Consider the following 19,450-nt stretch of genomic DNA (forward strand, 5'->3'; position numbering starts at 1 on the left):
GGTCTCAGTGAGGGGGGGGAATGGTACACCATCATTGGTCTCAGTGAGGGGGGGGGGAATGGTACACCATCATTGGTCTCAGTGAGGGGGGGGAATGGTACACCATCATTGGTCTCAGTGAGGGGGGGGAATGGTACACCATCATTGGTCTCAGTGAGGGGGGGGAATGGTACACCATCATTGGTCTCAGTGAGGGGGGGGAATGGTACACCATCACTGGTCTCAGTGGGGGGGGGGGGGAATGGTACACCATCACTGGTCTCAGTGAGGGGGGGGGGAATGGTACACCATCATTGGTCTCAGTGAGGGGGGGGGGGAATGGTACACCATCATTGGTCTCAGTGAGGGGGGGAATGGTACACCATAATTGGTCTCAGTGAGGGGGGGAATGGTACACCATAATTGGTCTCAGTGAGGGGGGGAATGGTACACCATAATTGGTCTCAGTGAGGGGGGGAATGGTACACCATCATTGGTCTCAGTGGGGGGGGGGGGGTTGGTACACCATCATTGGTCTCAGTGAGGGGGGGGGGGTGGTACACCATCATTGGTCTCAGTGAGGGGGGGGGGGTGGTACACCATCATTGGTCTCAGTGAGGGGGGGGGTGGTACACCATCATTGGTCTCAGTGAGGGGGAGGGGGGGGGGGGGGGCGATACACCATCATTGGTATTAGTGGGAGGAATAGTGCGCCATCATTGGTGTCAGTGAGAGGGACAGTGCGTCATCATTGGTGTAAGTGGGATGAATAGTGTCCCAAGGACTGGATAAAGGCAAGCATAGGGCCACAGATTGCAGACCACTGTTCTAGGGTGTGACTCCATTTGATCCCACCAGAAATCTTTGTTAGCTTATAACTTGTGTTGCATTCATATCAGTTACATTGACCCCAGTTCTCTCTTGGGACTACAACAAACCTTCACTTGTTAGCCTTAAAATGCTTCTAAAGCCAAAGACGTTTAACCTTCATGCATTCCCTGCATTAAAAGGTAAAAAATGTTTTATATCTTTCTGTCCTCCCCCTTCTGTGTGAAGGGGGAAGAGAGAGGAAGAGAAAGTAAGAAGAAATCAAGCGCTGTGCATGGCTGCATCTCTTCGTCCCTCTTTTCCTCTTTACACAGTGATTTGGGCAGCAGCAGGAGCTAGCCAATCAAATGCAGTAAGGAGGAAATGGGAGGCTGAGCCCCGCTGTGTAGGTCTTTGCAGTTCGGCTCCATAGATGCACACAAAGAGAGTGAGCATGCACTGAGAGCCCCCATAGAAAGCCGCTTGTTATGGGGGGACGCGAGGAGCCAAGATCGCCGGTGGGGGACCCCAGAATAGGATTGGTGCCATTCTGCGCAATACCATTTCCCAGAGGTGGTGACTATAACATGTTTTCTTTTACATTTTTTAAAAACATACAGCCATCACATATTTAGGTTAATAAGCTATGTTACTTTTTTGGTCCTTGGGTTTACATGCACTAAAAAAAAAAAAAAATTCAAAAGCCAATTTTTTTTTCTCCAATTTACAGAAGGGAATGGTTAAAAGCATCTCAAAAAATGTTGCCATCTATGTCCCCATTTACAAGATTTGCTTTTAAGTGCAGGTAGTACCCGCTTAGAAACATTTGTCATTGAACAGGAGTCCCCGCCGGGAGATTTCACCTCTATTCATCACTTTACACAAAAATGTTGGCTTTAGATAGACGTTAAGCTGTGTTCAATGCAGCAAAACAGAGGTGAGAGCATAACTATCAAGAGCAATAAGAGGAAGGAACTATTGCAGTCACATTAGCTCAGTAAAGCACAGGACCCAACTAACTCATATTTACTGCTTGTTAAGTGTAGCTTCTTTTTAAACCCACATACACATCACATAAGGGCAAGATTTATTAAAAAAATCTGAGAGGAAAAATGATAAAGTGCTTAAAACTATAATAGCTTGATCTAGATCGTATCGGTATAGGTATAGCTTAATAAATCTGCCCAGCAGAGCCCATATTCTAATAGCTAGTCACCCAACTACACACCAGAACTAAACATATCAGAGCTCTTTAAATTTATGGAAGAGCACATTAGCCACCCGCCTTCTGGACCACAATAGTGTTGAAAGGGTTAATAAAGTTTTCAGAGGTCTGCTCATTTCCAGCTGTCTTTTTTTTTTTGCACAAGTGCATCAACATTTCACCAAGTGTAAAAGGGAATTGTAGTGCAAAAAAACTCAGACAACAGCTGACCAACTATACCATTTACAATAAAGCAGTTTTCTTTAGTTTAAACTGGTCTTGAGCCTTTGGGATATGCTGAAGTATTTACAAAAAACAGAAGTCGAATAAACAGTCAACACAAACACACAGAAGAAAGTAACCATAAAAATATGGCACAAAAATATACATAGTTTAAAAAATAAAAGATTCAGACGTTATGACTCCACGACATGAGGATCTCTTTTGGGAGTGATGGCACGCAGTGAGAAGAGGAAAGGAAAATTCCCCAAACCACCAAAGCAACTTACCTTCTTGTTAATTTTGAAGTTAATTTACTAAATAGATTAGTGGAGCCTCTACTTCGAGTCTGTGACAGAGGTGTGGCTTCGTGGGATAAACTGGGCGAGGCGGGTGGTCCGTTGTAGGTAGCAGTGCGTCGCTCGCGGAGCTGACCATGGAAAGTGCTTCGGCTGGCGGTTCCTCTGGGAAATCGCATGCGGTCTGGAGTAGTGGTGCTTGTTATGCTGTGCGTTGATGCTACAGATGTCCTCTGATCAGGCATTGTGCTATGGGGACAAATTAAAGTCATTGCCACATATAGTCTGGATAAAAAGCAGCTTTGGCTCTTAAACTCAGTCATATAAACACAATGACATTCATAAATGTTTATGAAAAAGATCCATGACCTTAGATGTGTAGTCTCAAAAAAATAATAAAATAAATGAGAGATAGATTGAGAGCCAAAGTTTAACCACTTGACTTCCAGTTTTACCCCTCCCCCTTCCAATTTTTTTTGCAATTTGGCACTGCCGCTACTTTAACTGGTAATTGAGTTTTCCTGCAATGCTGTACCCAAACAAAATGTCCTTTTCTTTCCACAAATAGAACTTTATTTTGGTGGAATCCGATCGCCACTGGAATTCGTATTTTTTGTGATAAACGAAAAAAATTATATTTTCTACTATTGAAAAACATTATTTGCCTCAGGTGCATATTTTGTGGGAAAGATGAATAAGCCATCCACACAAACTATTTAGGTCCAAAAAGTATCTAGCAACTTAAAATTTGATATTTAATTTAGTTAGGTTGATGTCAATAAATTAAACCACCAAAAAGAGCAGCACTATGTATTACTACATGTAGTGATTAATATCCACATATAGCGCTGCACTTTTTGGTTGTTGATTTGTGGTTATGCTTTGTGCTAAGGCATTGTGTCAGTTGCTTTTTGTTTTAATTCTGTCCAAAGCACTAAATTATCTTCCCTTTTATTGATATCAATGAAGTATCCACCATAGAAAAGATTTAGCCGGCCATAGATGGTTCAAATCTACGCCAGTTTAGCAGAGATCAGCCAAGATTCGAACCAGGTATGGGCAAGACTGATTGTACCCAAGTTTATCAACCTGGTACAACCAGATTGTCAGATTTTTAAACGCAATTGAAAAAGTAGCTATAGCCGCTAGGAATCACTGTGTTCTCCCAGCCGTGATGGAGAAGCCCCCCCCCCCCCCCCCGACGGGAGAACACAATAGCTTTGTGGGAGGGACCCCCCCCCCCCCCCCCCCACATCAACACATTCAGTGTTGATGGGGAAAGTTTAGCAATTTTTTCCCTGTAATAGGTGGTTGCAGGAAAGAAAACTGCACCATCTATGGACAACTATAGAGAAACAGCGAGATTCTATTCCAAGCCCATGCCTTCACCAAGCTGTCTGAAGGGAAGTCTATTATTGTGGAGGCCAGGTGTTATTGATTTTAATCTAGATTTCTACTGAGTGTTAGGACCCTTTCACACAGGACGGATCAGTAATGATCTGCCCCGTGATGATCTGCTTGCTCAGCGGGGATTGCTCTGTTGTCCCCGCTGAGCCGGATAGCACAGTGTGCCGGGACCGCCCTATCAGCTCTCCATTCTCCTCTATGGGGGAACGGACAAACACGGACCGTCTGTGTTCATCCGATCCGCTCTGCAGACGCATAGAAAAATATGATTTTCCTCAGGCTGCAGAATCGGACAATTGCGGAGGCGGACGATAGTGGGTGTCTGCGGATGTTCATCCGCAAGCACCCGCTATCCCAAATGAATGCATGTATGTCCGTATTTCAGCCGCAAATGGATGGATGAAATACGGACATAATGTCCGCATGTGTGAAAGGGGCCTTAAGGAAAAACAGGTGACATTAATTCTCATTAAGTACAATAGGACAGACTATCAGAAGTTGGACTGTGAAAATTTCATTTCTAGTAACTGCAGGTCATTAAAGCGTTAAAGATCTACATATCTACACACTGGCACACATCCAAAATTGAAATAAATGGACTTTTCACTTTAAAGGCCAAGGAACTCTTCCATATACACTTATAAATGTGATTAATAGCATTTTGGAAACGTAATGATATTTCAGGTTTATTGCTCATGGGGGTTCATTCACATCTATTTACATTGGTTTATACCCTTAGTACAAAGCGGTATTTAATGATGAATTTACAGAATTTCATCTGAAATTAACGTCACTCTAAACACACCAAAGCAATGTAGGTATTTGGTGCTTGAATGTTACCATAGATGTGAATGTAGCCTTAACAGAAGGTCAGGGAGGAGTAATGGGGAGATGCATCAGATGCTTTAAAAGTAAAAAACAATGGAAGATAATGGATGACATCTGAACGGAGGCTGAAATTTCACAAGAACTACAAATTATGTACACAAACAGTCACAAGTCACAGTGTCAGGAGAATTTAGTACAACATTGTAGTGTAGAGACCTACTGCACTACAAAACAAACATTATAAGTAATAGCAATTTAAACTGAACCTGTCATTAAAAACAGCATAATTTGTCCTATAGCGGGCCATAGACCGCTCTAATCCCAGGCGGTTCAGCAGGAACGGCCCAGATTAGAACCATGTACGGGCAAGGCTGAATGTACCCAAGTTGATCGATTGACTTGAGACACAACCAGCCCGCCAAATTGTACATGTGATTATTGCTAGCAGTTGTTATAGCCACTAGCAATAATCACTGTTCTCCTGGTGAGCAAGGCTTCTCCCGCCAGGGAAACAATATCTCTGCGGGTGGGATGACCCCTATAACATGGACTGAGTTGATGGGGGAATCTAGCGATTCTTTGCTGCAAACAGAAATTCGCTCCATCTATGGTCGACCTTAAGGGTTCCCTACATCAGATGTATTTGAGTTACAGATGACATTTGGGTGGCCAAATCATTCATTGCCTAATCATTTTTTTCAGATATGAAATCTCTACAACATCGTATCTGCTTCTTTAGGCTCCTGCTGCATTTTTCAGAATATGATAAAAATCCAGCAGTAGAATTGAACTTCCTGATAACAGCCACAGAGATTTACCCATAATTGAAATGTTTGGTGGTTATCTTTAATTATTCTTAAAAAAATAAATAAAAAAAAATGCATGACTTCCGAGGACAAATTGTGAAAAACACACACACACACACACACACAGACACACAGACACAGACACACACCTTGCGTTTTTGTCATGCAGGAGAAATGCATCAAAAACATGAGGCAACCACAAAACCAAAAAATGCATCAACTGCAGCCTGCATACCTGAGCCTAAAGGCCAACTCTTGACTGCTGTTAAAATAACTCATGCAGTAGGGTAATCCCAATGCACTGCACATGTTAAATGCTTACTTGGCTAGTGGGGAAAGAAGTAGAAATACTTATTCCTCACTCCCCCAGGCAGTGGAAACGATCTTCCACTCCGGAATGAGGACGGGGCCCTCGCTGTTCACAAACAAGGCAAATACAGCAGTCCTGCTTTGTATGCGAGATGTCGTCAGGCAGTGAGGTGATGCCGCTGGTCATATGAAGGGAAGGAAGCCAGCAGGATAAGGATCTCGACTTATTGCTTCCCCTCTGAACAAGCAAGCATTTAACCCATGCAGTACATGGGGACCAACTGCATGGGAAAATATAACAGCAGCTGGGCTGTAATAACTTCAATAAATGTGAATATATTTAATAAAATACATATGATGCATTTAATGACAGGTTTGCTTTAACTGCCATCCACAAACATTTTGAGGGGATGGTTAAGACAGCAGCCTGCGTTTACATCTATATTTCTGCCTGTAGTACTGCAGTTCAGATCAAACTGCATAAAAAAGTTCCTTGAACATCTTCCTCTGCTCACTGCCACCTGGTTAGAACTAGGCTGCTACCCCACTGACTTCAACAGCAGACAGGTAGCACACGCAAAAGCAAAGAGGGGAGGAGAAAATGCCAGGAACCTTGCTACACCAGCTCACTGCAATTGCCATTTACTTTAAGTAACCTTCATTATTACCACCAAGTAAATCTAAAGCCTAGTAGACATGGGCCGAACGTTGGGCGGCATAGGTCGGTTCAATAGAAACCGGCCAACATTCGGCCTGTGTATGCTGGAGTTAGGCCGGTTTCTGTTGAAGGGGCATGACCAATCAGCGCTCACAGCCATTAGTGTCCTGGTCATCCCCCGTCAGAACAATAAAACAGCAGGGGAGATTGCTGTACTAACATTGGGCAGTTAGTACAACAGCTCCTCCTGAGCTCTCAGTTTTTTTCATTCAGCCCTGCTGGGTTGCACGAAAAGAAAACTACTAGTGTGCAAGCTTTTTTCTTGCTTTGGGAAGAGTAGGAAGGGGTTAAAACCTTTATCAGATGTTGTGCACTTTCTGTGCTTGGAGAGATGCCCCTTCACTTCCTTTCCAATAGATACAAGGATATGTCCCTTCACTTCCTGTCCAATAGCTACAAGAGGAGAGATGTCTCTTGACTTCTTGTCCAACAGATAAGAGAAAATCTATCCAAAAACACACAGATAAGCCCCTCATACTCCGGTCACAGGAATAGGCATCCCCATTTCTTTGTGCTTTGCCATCAGTCCCTGCAACAGCACTGCAGCAACCAGTATAAAGAGTGTGAAATGTCCCTTGTGGGAATGCAGACAGTAACCCTGTTGAACCCTTCCCTACTTAATACAAAACAAAAAAGTTTTGGCTTTAAATATACTTAAAGCGGAGGTCCACCCTAAAGTGGACCTTCCGCTCATTGGAACCCTCCCCCCCTCCGGCGCCACAAATGGCACCTTTCAGGGGGGAGGGGGGTTGCAGGTACCTGTACAGAACAGGTATCTGCACCCACTTCCGGCGTAGATTCTGCAGAAGGTACGCCCCTTTCCGCAAAATCTACACCCCTTTCCGAAGGTCCCCCGCTGCCTGCTGGGAAACACACGGATCCCAGAGACAGCGGGGACCATCCTTATTGTGCAGCGCGACTCGCGCATGCGCAGTAGGGAACCGGGAAATGAAGCCGAAAGGCTCCACTTCCTGATTCCCATACCCAAGATGGCGGCAGCAGCACCCGAGAGACGATCGAGAGATCGGCTTCGGGTGCCGACATCGCGGGCGCGCTGGGCGGGTAAGTGTCATTATTTTAAAAGTCATCAGCTGCAGTATTTGTAGCTACTGGCTTTAAAAAAAAAAAAAAAAAAAAAAAAAGACTCCCGGCGGACTCCCGCTTTAAACAGTTTTGGTTATTTTTCACAAATTATGCTGTAATTGCAGGTATATATAATTTGAGTTCACGAACATTTAAGCACCTTTAGCTTAGGAAAGGAAAAGACGAAAAAATATACAACGACCCAGCAAGCAATACAATACCCGGGCTTTGTATTACGACTGGGAGACAGAGCAACACTGAGGGGCAGTGAGGTACAGGTTAGTTTGACATTTCTGAACGGGGAGGGGTAGATTTGGTTTATTGTGTTATACGTAGGTGTTCTTTTCTTACTCAGCCTCGAAGTTATCTGCATCACTGGCAATTGGCGGTAACATCTCCGAATGCCTGGAGGCTGACATGGACATCGATTTCGGATGCCGCAGCCGAGCAAAGATGGAGGTTATGGCGAATACTGAGGCAGGACTAGTTGCATAAGTGAAAATTCCTGTCAGGCTGTGATGGGGAGGGGGGAGGGGGGAATAGGTTTGGGCAAACAGAACAGTATAATGGACCAATAAAACAGGCTCACATGATTAAGAGCAGAAAATTCTACAGATTCAAAAAAAATTAACAAATAATAATCTTGTACTGTCGCACATCATTTTTTATAGTAAATACTGCACAACTGTCACATTATTCTAGCTTATCCATCCAGGGGTAAAAGTCATGTGTGGAAAACTTCCTCGGGTCAAGATGCTAGCAATAAATTCCAATTGAAGGAAAGAGCGTCATCCTTTCAACAATTTTGCCTTTCTGAAACGGAGACGTAGCGCTGTCTGCCCATGGCCACAGGCAATGAGATGGCTTTGCCTGCTTGCATTCACTGACATCTCTGCTGTGTCGAGCAACATTATGCAAAATTTCCGCCACAACACGTACTGACCTACATAACACTATGTAAAAAGGCTGTTGCTGGAATTGGGGGTGGGGGGGTGGCTTTAAGGAGGCTGTAGGGTTTTAAAAATAAAAAATCTAATATCTATTTCAGCGACACAAAATTAACCACTTCTGCCCCAGCAGCAATGAGGGTGCATTTAGCTCCTTTGCATACAATATTACACGCTTTGACCTAAGCCAAAGCAACCCATTGCAGCACGAGCTGCAAAACTTATTTCTGCCCATGTTTTTTTCTATGACCCTGGGAGGGGATCGTCTCCCCATTTCTGCCATAGCAGTGTTGGGCTGGCACAGCAACTCAGCTACTTGAAATCAACAGCCTGTGTACCATCTACATATTCATAATAAATATACACTAGAATGTGGGAGTCATGGATTAAAAAGAAAAATCTGAAAGGAGGCCCAATTTAAAGTGACCCATGCCATTCTCCTCTTGCTACACCCCTCATCAGTATCTGTGCACAGTGGCTGTTGTAAGCTTCTTATTGCACCCACGTACGTCATCTCTCTAGAAAATCCCTAGACAACGAGCTGTGAAAACTCTAAAAACTGAGTTTACCATTGCAAGTCTGCAATGGGCAGCACAGTGGTGTAGTGGTTAGCACTCTCACCTAGCAGTAAAAAGGGTCGCTGGTTTGAATCCCAACCACGACACTAACTGCCTGGAGTTTGCATGTTCTCCTTGTGCCTGCGTGGGTTTCCTCCGGGTACTCCAGTTTCCTCCCACACTCCAAAGACATGCAGGTAGATTAATTGGCTTCTGTCCAAAATTGGCCCTAGTATATGAATGGGGACCTTGGATTGTGGGCTCCTTGAGGGTAGGGACCAATGTGAGTGTGCAATGTACAGGGATAGGGACAATTGTAGACACTCACTCAGGTTGAACTGGATGGACTGGTGTCTTTATTCAACCTTACTAACTATGAAGTCGGTCAGTTGTCAGTCTGCCAGGAAGCAATGGTATCATACCTTCTTTACAGATTGGCTGGAATTTTCTTCTGCTGCCTAATCTTTGCCCACAGAAAAAAAAAAAAAAAAAAAAAGACAGACCTAACGGGAAAGCAGGGATGAATGCAATAACAGCGTTTTTTTCAGTAAAGTCGATTTTTACACAGCTATTATCTAGAGATTTTTACAGAGCTCTGACCTGAAGATGAGCATCTATTCATTGTATAGCACCTAGCAACTCTTCCTGGTCTTGAAGATCAAATCCAATCAAAATGTGGTTGTAAGTGGCCAGGTTGAACCCTCTACTTGTAATTGTATTAAAAAAAAAAAAATCCAGTGGGTTTTTACTACACTACAGTTGTCTTTACACAGAACGGCAAATACATATCTGAATTACTGTTTCAGGATTCTAAAATATATTAAAAACAATATATTTTGCCATTATACTCAATGCTACTTTAGGATAACCAAGAGAATACCAGCATAAAAATGTAAACCCTTAGAAAAAAGAATTTGCCATTGCAAAGCCTTGTAAAAAGGTAAAGTGTGGAATATTACAGAAGTCCAAACAACTTTTTATACCTGTTCTCTTTGCCGTTTTGAATGACAGAGTGCCGGTCAGTTGAAGCACGCTCGTTGCAAACGTAAGTATTCCGACGTGTCATTCCTCCGGATGTAGAATTACTCTGATGGGCAAAAAAAAACAGAATTTTTGAGTGTAAATCCTACACTTTCATAAATCTCCTTTTTTCCTGCACTTTCATCTTGTGATGTGACCTAAATAGCGACCCTTAACATTTACACTTTCAACCATGGGGCATTTTCTGGCAGCAGCACAATCTAATCCTGTTTAAATGTCAGTTCCGTAACACGGCACAGTTTTCCCACAGCAAGGGGGGGTCATGTAAAAAGTACAAGATTTTGGCACACTTAGTGTTTGGAGTGACAAATAATCCATTCACCAGCAACAGGGCCTACAAAGAACCAGTAAACCAAAAAGCAAGAAAAACTGAAAAGTTAATCTATACGGAAAACAACAAAAAAAAAAAAAATACATAAAAAAAAAAAAAAAAAAAAAAAAAAAAACTTACAAATATGTGCACAATACACAAATGTAACAGACCACATACCAGCTTAAGAAATGAGAAACCGAAGAGGATTTTGCAGCGCAGACTGTTCTATGCCCCCGCCCACTACCACGTGGGGCTCCACCCAATGGGCCACATCATCCATTCACGATATCCTGTGGGTTGGAAATCTACAAATCTGGCTTGTAGCGCTCACTGAACATGGCAGTGTGGAGCACTGTGATAGTTCATTTTCTGTCGGTGTGTATCTGCTTGCCCATACGAGGCATGAGCAGGCAGATGCACTGACAAGTCTGCAGGAGTCCTGTGTGACACTAGCGATCGGCTAATCATGGGCACAATGCTTTACAGGCTCCATGTAAAAAAAAAAAAAAATAAATCACTTTTTTTTACCAGCAAAAAGATATGCCTTTAGTTTTAAGGTGAACTTATCCTTTTATTTTTTTGCATTACAATTAAAGTAGTATTTTGTATAAGTGCTTGGTTATAATGTTGACCTAAGTGTCTTTCCTTAAAGCGGGAGCCCGCCTTTTTTTTTTTTTTTTTTTAAAGCCAGCAGCTACAAATACTGCAGCTGCTGACTTTTAAAATAACGACACTTACCTGCCCAGCGCGCCCGCGATGTCGGCGCCCGAAGCCGATCTCTCGATCGTCTCTCGGGTGCTGCCGCCGCCATCTTGGGTATGGGAAAAAGGAAGTGGAGCCTTTCGGCTTCATTTCCTGGTTCCCTACTGCGCATGTGCGAGTCGCGCTGCGCAATAAGGATGGTCCCCGCTGTCTCTGGGATCCGTGTGTTTCCCAGCAGGCAACCTTCGGAAAGGGGCGTAGATTCTGCGGAAAGGGGCGTACCTTCTGCAGAATCTACGCCGGAAGTGGGTGCAGATACCTGTACTGTACAGGTACCTGCACCCCCCTCCCCCCTGAAAGGTGCCAATTGTAGCGTCGGAGGGGGGGGGGGGGTGGGGGGAGGGTTCCAATGAGCGGAAGGTCCACTTTAGGGTGGACCTCCGCTTTAAGATTTTTATATCTGGCAATTTTTCGTTCATAAAAATATGATATGGGAAAGATTGTGGATATAAGACCCTTACACCTAAATGAGCTTGTTAGACAATTCCTAGTGTCAACTTCATATCAATGCTCATGCATTTGGAATAGCATGTATGAGCTTTACCCAATTAAAATGCATCATATTCTACAGGTAGTTCCAATATGTTCCAGAAATATATAAAAAATAGATCACGTACTTTCATACTTACACTTGGGACAACCGAACTCTTCTTTCGGTCAGGGATATCTGCTTTATTAGGATTGTTTGCGTTTCCAAGCATCGGGCTAGGAGGGGTCACACCCCTCCCGCTGACTGCGCTGCTACTTGACTTTCGAGACTGTACCGCCTCTTCTTTTAGATCGTTATCTGTGTTGCTCGTCTGGCTTCGTTTTGGGTAAACTGTAACTGCAGGGATGGCAGGGCCAGCTACAGGAACAGAGAACACACCTGTTATTTGTCTGAAAGGATTCAGGAACACCACACTCTGGGCCCTAGGTAAAAACTGACAGCAGTAAAAACGATTCACACACAATATCAAATACTGGGACACAAGCTCCAAGAAGGTCACTTCTAATAGCCAATGGTTAACAACTATAAATATATATTCTCTAGCAGGAGAATTTCTAAGCGGATAAATTTGCAACTACACATTACAATTCATACATCTAAGTGCCAACTGGCACTGGAGCTCAGTAGGGAAATTTTTCATTGGCACTTTGAACTTCATGTCTGTGGAGGTGAAAGCATAACCAAACATTTATGGAGTATTTATTGCACTGCACAACACCTTCCAACATACAGTAAGGCCACTACATACAAACTTTTTTTTCCATTCAGCCCAGCGGACGGAATAAAAAAAACAAAAGAAAAAAAACTTTGGACTTACAAACGAGCTCCCAAAAAACAAACAAAAAAAATAAAAACTCATTTGTAAGTAAGGGGACTTATTGTACCATGATTTATGCACTGGGGACAGGAGTGGAAGGTAACTAGCCAGACAAAAAAGGAGAACAGGAAGGATCGCACTAATGTGGACTAATGTGTGCAAAGAGGGCAGGTGACACAAAAAGGTGAAGACTCTGTATAAACATGTCACACTTCTGATTACACAGTATAGAAGGGATGTACGAATCACAAATTATAAATCTTTTGTTCAATATAATCGTTCACATACACTAAACAGACTCGCATACAAGTTTACATATGTATTAAGCACTTTGAGAACAGCACAGCAGATGGTCCGTCTGCTAAAAAGTGCTTCGAAATACATAGCTACATAGTTGTGGTTCTCCAAGCTGCAGGGTATTCCCAAGAAAACCACACAATTTCAGTTAAGGGGGGCTGCTGCTTTTTTTTAAAGAACTGAGGGCTGAGTAACATTAATACATATGCATTTATTATTTTTTCTTTTGGAGTCCGTAAAACATTGCACCAGTGATCAGATCATTGAGAACTACAAAGGATCTTGGGGCTTGTAGTTCATTCACACACAGATCTGGTCGTACCAATTTTAAAAAGTGACAGCTAGTACGGGCAACTTCTTCCCTACTACTGCCACAGGGAGTGTGAGCAGCGGCTGCAGCATTGGGAACATAAAAACGGCGAGGAACATGTAAACATGTTCCCAAAAGGGGAACTTATCCTTTAAACTGCCACCCCAAAAATATTGTGAACCTGTACTGCAGTAAATGTTTACTCACCATGGTCACTGTACCGTCTCTGTTTTTGGCTGGAAGAGATACTTCTCTGCACCTTGTGGTGGGGGGATTGTCCAGTGCTATTATTGAGATCGCTGCTCGGTCTTACTTTAGCCAGTGACAAGTTACTACTAGAGCTGGAGTCACTGGCATCCAACTGTAAACATGGAAAATGCATCATAAGCTGGCGTGACGTTACATTCTACAAGGTTACCATATGACAGACAAAATGACACCCACAAACTATGTCTATACTGGTGTATTATGGATCATTATCAATTGGTGTGCATTCCTCAAAGATTCTATCTATACATACACCAAAGTTAAACACCCTTTACTCCTATCAGTAAATTGTTAATCCTAATATTTCTATGTTAACCTCACTTGGTGCAGAGGATCATCACTTAAATGCTGCAGCTCAAGTTCTGTCAGCATTGTCACCCTCTACCCTAAGGACTACAAGACTACACAGGTACCCCAGAGCTACCCCATTATGTGCAGGTATTGTCACTGTGCCAGCAACATCTACATCTGCAGAGCATGAACAAGGTCTCGCTCTCTCCTAACCCCAAAGTCACAGGACTTAACTTTGGAGTGTAAGTTTGGTGCAGCTACGGATGGGCGAGATCTAGCTGACTTTTTGCCCCTCTGCAAAGTTGGACCCACTGTTGCGTGTAAGATTTTCATGCAACTTTTAAGGGTTAACATTGAAGTCTATGGCCATCAAGTTGCATGAAATTCAGACCAAAGTAGTGCATGAACTCTGAAGTCCCACATATATGAAACGGTCATCATTGTAAAACATGGGTATGACCCATCATGCGACTTTGAGGTCCAAAGTCGCATAACAAGTTGCACAAGTGAACGGAGTGTAAATCTCCTGCACTGCGTGTTAACGTGGCACGTACTGTGCAAGTGTTGGGATGGCTGGAGTACTTGCCTTTACTGGAGAAAATGGTGCTCTAAGCTGCCTTCAGTTCAGCCTGCAGGCCAAGAAATAGCTTAGCAGACCATTACCATTTATCCCAGTAAGATTGAAAGTCCTTAATCATCACCTACAATAAACCTACATGTATTATCTTTTTAAAGTTCCCACTGTTACTTTTTTTTAGAATATCTTGTTAAGGCTTATTTAGAGCACTCACATTTGTGTGATTAATTGGCGATCGATTGCCGATTTTATAGAGGAATATATCTTGTATTCCCATTTCGTGTCAGTTTCCATGGTGCTTGTGGGCATGTGAAGCCCACAAGCACTATATTCCGGGCTCTGGTGCAGCTGAACAACCAGCATGCAACGCCCATTCCCACGCATGCCCCTAATGTACGACGCAGCACTGTACACTTCTGATGTTGCCATCACAACGGGCGGTGGCATCGGAAGTGCCCTTCCCCATTGTGATGGCAACAAAGCCCTCGGTGCTGCCCAGTGACTAGTAAGCATGGGCGCTGAGGGAAATGACGTCAGGCGCATTGGAGAGGAAGATTACGAGGGACCGCCTAGCAACAGACCTGAAAAGGTGAGCAAAAAAATAAAAAAAAAAAACACGTTTTTTTTCCAAAGGTTATTTATATTTAATGCAGTTGAATAATGGAACTCCGCTTTAATTTAAAGCAACGCTTCAATATTTCAATTTTTTTTTATGCGAGTACAGACATTAGCGTAAGTAGTTTAGTTTCATTGTACGGTTTTGTAAAGCTTTTCTAAGAGCATCTGCCAAATTCTGTGTGTGGTTAAAACAGAACTACACAGAAATTTTCTAAATGGGTTTGCATCCCATAGCAAACGTATTGTTACAGTAACTACATTTTGAGAACCTAGTGGTCTTTTTTTATTTTAATTTTATGTAAGCAGACATAGGGAAGATATAGAAAAGAGACAATAAAATGTTTCAGGGCTTGTTCAAACCAGTGAGCCGCATTGATCACATGGCAGCTGGGAGACAGTCACCAATCTCGGGCCCATTGCACCATTTGCCTTTTCTGTGCACTCACCATTACAAAGCGGAGGTTCGGGTGTACTGCAAAAAGTACCGACATATTTGAAAACAAGGCATTTTGATTTGTCCAAGCACTGAAAAACATGCGACCGCTTTCAACACATGCATTTTTTAAGGCTTGTTCAGATGCTTTGGGGCTGCGCTGACCGAAAAAGTGGTCCGCGTAGCCCAAAAGCATCTGAACAAGCCTTAGAAAATATGCATACTTTATAAAAACGTATAGGTGTCTACATACACTCCAAAGCAGAGGGTGGAGCCATTCTTTTACAACTGCACAAATAGCACTGATATGATCTAAATGTGCAGCTAATTGTATAGCCTGCTAGTTAGTCCTACCTCAGTGGATTTTCTTCCAAGTAACAGGTAGGTAGCCGTTATCTCGTCATATTTCATCTTGCTGAGGGATTCTTGAATTTCCTCCTTTGAATATCCCATTCCTATCATTATGTCTATTAGGGAACAAGTAGTTTTAGCATTTCACAGTGTTATTATAGATTACATATGTCTATACCCAATAAAAATTATTTTATCTGCCCCACACAAGTCAAATGAAGTCTAGGAGACACCTTGTAGGCAGGTTGCGATTTGCAACTTTTTACCTAGAAGCCAAATGCAGTCATGTTTAATCTGACATTTGCAATTCCTGGAAATCATGAATTTCATTAGATACATATAATCAGCTCAACTGTGCTGATTCTTGGGGAACTCAGATGAATAATAAAGAGAGCATGTCACCATCACTGACCATCAAAATACAGGAGCCTGCAGTGTGAAATTGCTTTTTGCAAGGGGTCCTTGCTGAGCAAAGGACTAGAACAATGCAGAGAGACTGCTACCATCTGTATTTAAGCGAAATATTTTTTGTGTGTGCTGGCAGGTAAACTATTCACCTTATTGAGTAGTAGATATCACCCCCATCAAGAGGTTTAAACTTAAAGTGGTTCTTAAAGCATTCTATATATGCAGGTAAAAAACCTTCAGTATGCAGCTCCTCCCTCAGCCCCCCTAATGCTTACTCAAGCCCGATCACGATCCAGTGATGTGCATGAGAGCTGCTGCTCTCCCAAGTCTCTGTCATAGGCTCCTGCTGTCAATCACAGCCAATGAGGGAGCATGCAGCGAGGCCGAGCCCCGTTCTATGTGTCTAGCAAACACACAAAGTGGGGCTCGGGGAGCGATCATGCACGAGTACCCCCATGTCAAGCAGCTTGCTACGGGGGCACTGGGAGAAGATAAAGGCCATAAACGCCAGTGAGGGAACAGAAGAGGAGGATCGTGGCTGCTCTGTGCAAAATCATTACACAGAGAAGGGAAGTATGACATGTTTGTAATTTAAAAGAAAAATATATATACTTTTAATATCACTAGCTTGCTTGGAACATTTTCTGTATTATTTAGACATAGTCAGGGTAATTATAAACCCCAATTATATTTGTAATGACATAACATTGAGGGCCCATTCACACTAGGAACTGCATTTGAAAAAAATCACACAGGAACTACATAGAAAATTCACATGCAGTTCAATTTCAGTCCATTCATTTTGAATGAGCTGAAATCGCACTGCATTAAAAGTAGTGTATGCACTACTTTTTGAAACACACTGTGACCAGGGCAGGCTAACACTGTTTGAGGTGATGTTAACTTTGCACGGTCACCAACTGCAGATCGCAATGGCCGATCTATTGGAAACAGTACAATATGTAGGTAAAGCTAAAACTTCCTTTTGGCTTTGGGCTAGAGTGAGTGGTTGCTGAAAAAACAACATATTGACAGACTAATGTCTAGTAGTCATATGCAGCTGACCTCATCAGAGCCTATAGACTTCGCTGCATAAGTGACAAGCACAATTGATTACCTATTCGTTTCTGGTCTGAAATATCAAGCTCTGGCTCAACAAATGGTTTCAGTTCATCCTCTTCGTGCCCTGCGTTGATCCATCTGTCCTTCATTATTTGCTAAAATGGAAACACAGATGCAACAAGAGAAGAGGGGGGGGGGGGGGTAAAGAAAGTGAAAGCACAGCACCAGTTAAATGAGCCAGTAAGAAATCATGCCGGCTGTCAAGTCTGCTTATTAAACCACACAACACCTTCTAAAAAGAAGGCAGCATACAAATTAGCAAAGGAGAAAACACTTAAAGTGGTGTTGCCACCAAAAAAAAAAAAAAAAAAAAAAAAAATGTTTAAAATTCTTTAAAAAAAAAAATTAAAAAAAAATATACTCACCTCTAAATGCCTGTTGCTAGGGTGTCCCGCGTAGTCTGCCTTCTTCATTGCCCAGGCTGGTGACATCACTTCCCCTCGCGCCGCACAGTCATCTGGGACCTGTCACGTGTCCCAGATGACTGTGCGGCGTATCACAGCGCCCTGCGCCGCTTGCGCAGTGGGTGCCCGGCTGTGGCTTCACAGTAAGAATGACAGCGAGAGAACGGGGGGGGGCTTCGTTCCCCCGCATCACTGGACCCTGGGACAGGCAAGTGTCCAATTATTAAAAGTCAGCAGCTGCAGTATTTGTAGCTGCTGACTTAATTTTTATTTTTTAGGCGGCACCCCACTTTAAGCATAAGATCTTCAAAGCTTGGCAAAGACACAGCAATATCTGTATTTGCGTTAAAACACAGGGCTCATTAACTGGCCCATGTTATGGTTATATCAGCCTGTTCCTAGTGAACCCCACAGAGTGAAGCCTAAATGGCATTGAGAGGTCACTGAAAGACTAAAGCTGGCCACACATACTGTACACATTTCTTTTGCACACAATTTGAAAGGGTTTAGGTTTGACCCCCTATTATATTAGTTTTGATAAATCTAAAGGAAAATTTGATTAGTAAATTGTATAATGTGTAGCCAGCTTTAAAGGGCTAATCATCTGAAAAACACTACACCCTTTTATTAAAACAATGTACCAAACCTCTGAAAGATTGACCCCTTCTTCATGACCAGGTCATTTTGTGCTATACAGAACTGCGTTACTTTAAAAACTGACAATTGCGTGATCATGCAACGCTGTACATTAATTAAACTTATGTCCTTAAGTGGAGAAAATATGGCACAACAGTGTTATTACGAAGAACTGGACACCCCTCCAAAATTGATGAAAAGAAGAAAACTGGTCAGGGAGGCTGCTAAGAGGCCTACAGGGCATTTATACACCCAAAAGAGCTTTTATTTAATCACCACTGGGTTTTTTAGTTTTTGCGATATAAGTGAAAAACGAAAATTAATAAACACTTTAGTTTCTATGATAACATTTTGCAAAGTTATTTTTGTTCATAAATTTTCATTTTCAGCACATTCCTTAGTCCTTATGCACCCCGTTCTCTGCCTTGTGAATGGTCGAGATGGCCTAGGAGATCTCTGAACTAGCAAAAGCCTTTGGTTTCAATACGGTATCTCCATCTGTTAGAGGTAACTATACCTTGTAAATCCATATAGATAATATTTGTATATTTGTAGACTTTGCAATATTGCGCAACTATAAAGTTCAATATATTTTTGTATCTAGACATTGCAGCCCCCTGAAGACTATGACTTATGTTGTCGAAAACACATCAGTGGAATAGCTCAGGGCAGAAATACTTACCATAGTTAGTCCAGGATATTTGCACATTCTGTATTATATATGATGGGTCATGATTTGTAAACCAGAGCTCATTCTAAATCTTTGTGGATTTTAATATTTGTACAATAAAAAAAACTTTCTATTTACTATGACAATTTGATAGTCTGCCGCAAAAAAAAAAAAAATCCACAGAAAACACTGCATTTCGCAAAAAAAAAAAAAAAACACACACAAGATTTTAAACGCATATCTATTCGGACAGGATACTGCTTGAATTATAGCTACCATGTGAAGAAAAGGGCAAATGCCCCTAAAAATGGGACTTATAGCACTACTACAACGAGGAAAAGAAATATAGAAAATGTTGATATGCATTTTCTTTTTGAATAAAATTATCTTTATATCTACCTTTTTCTCATTGTAGTAGTGCTCTAAAATTCCCATTTTAGGGGTATTTCCCCTTTTCTTTCTTTTATTTATCAGGCTGTG

General features: G+C 42.4%; 1 protein-coding gene across 9 annotated transcripts in view; it reads right to left on the minus strand.

Annotated features, from left to right (window-relative positions):
- Positions 1 to 19,450, minus strand: part of MARK3 (microtubule affinity regulating kinase 3) — a 144,948-nt gene that overhangs the window by 20,205 nt on the left and 105,293 nt on the right. For 5 of the 9 annotated variants that reach the window (XM_077464513.1, XM_077464509.1, XM_077464511.1 and 2 more), the window contains exons 10-15: positions 17,256 to 17,355; positions 15,734 to 15,846; positions 13,401 to 13,554; positions 11,897 to 12,126; positions 10,147 to 10,250; positions 2,500 to 2,757 (exon numbers count right to left, since the gene is read on the minus strand). In XM_077464513.1, coding sequence (XP_077320639.1) covers positions 2,500 to 2,757; positions 10,147 to 10,250; positions 11,897 to 12,126; positions 13,401 to 13,554; positions 15,734 to 15,846; positions 17,256 to 17,355 — 959 coding nt within the window. The remainder of the gene's footprint in view (positions 1 to 2,499; positions 2,758 to 10,146; positions 10,251 to 11,896; positions 12,127 to 13,400; positions 13,555 to 15,733; positions 15,847 to 17,255; positions 17,356 to 19,450) is intronic. The other 4 variants (XM_077464514.1, XM_077464510.1, XM_077464512.1 and 1 more) reach the window with 1 other exon arrangement.

The sequence above is a fragment of the Lithobates pipiens genome, unplaced genomic scaffold, assembly GCF_037356315.1.
Source record: "Lithobates pipiens isolate NorthernLeopardFrog02 unplaced genomic scaffold, aLitPip1_a1.2 Scaffold_30, whole genome shotgun sequence".
Classification (NCBI taxonomy): domain Eukaryota; kingdom Metazoa; phylum Chordata; class Amphibia; order Anura; family Ranidae; genus Lithobates; species Lithobates pipiens.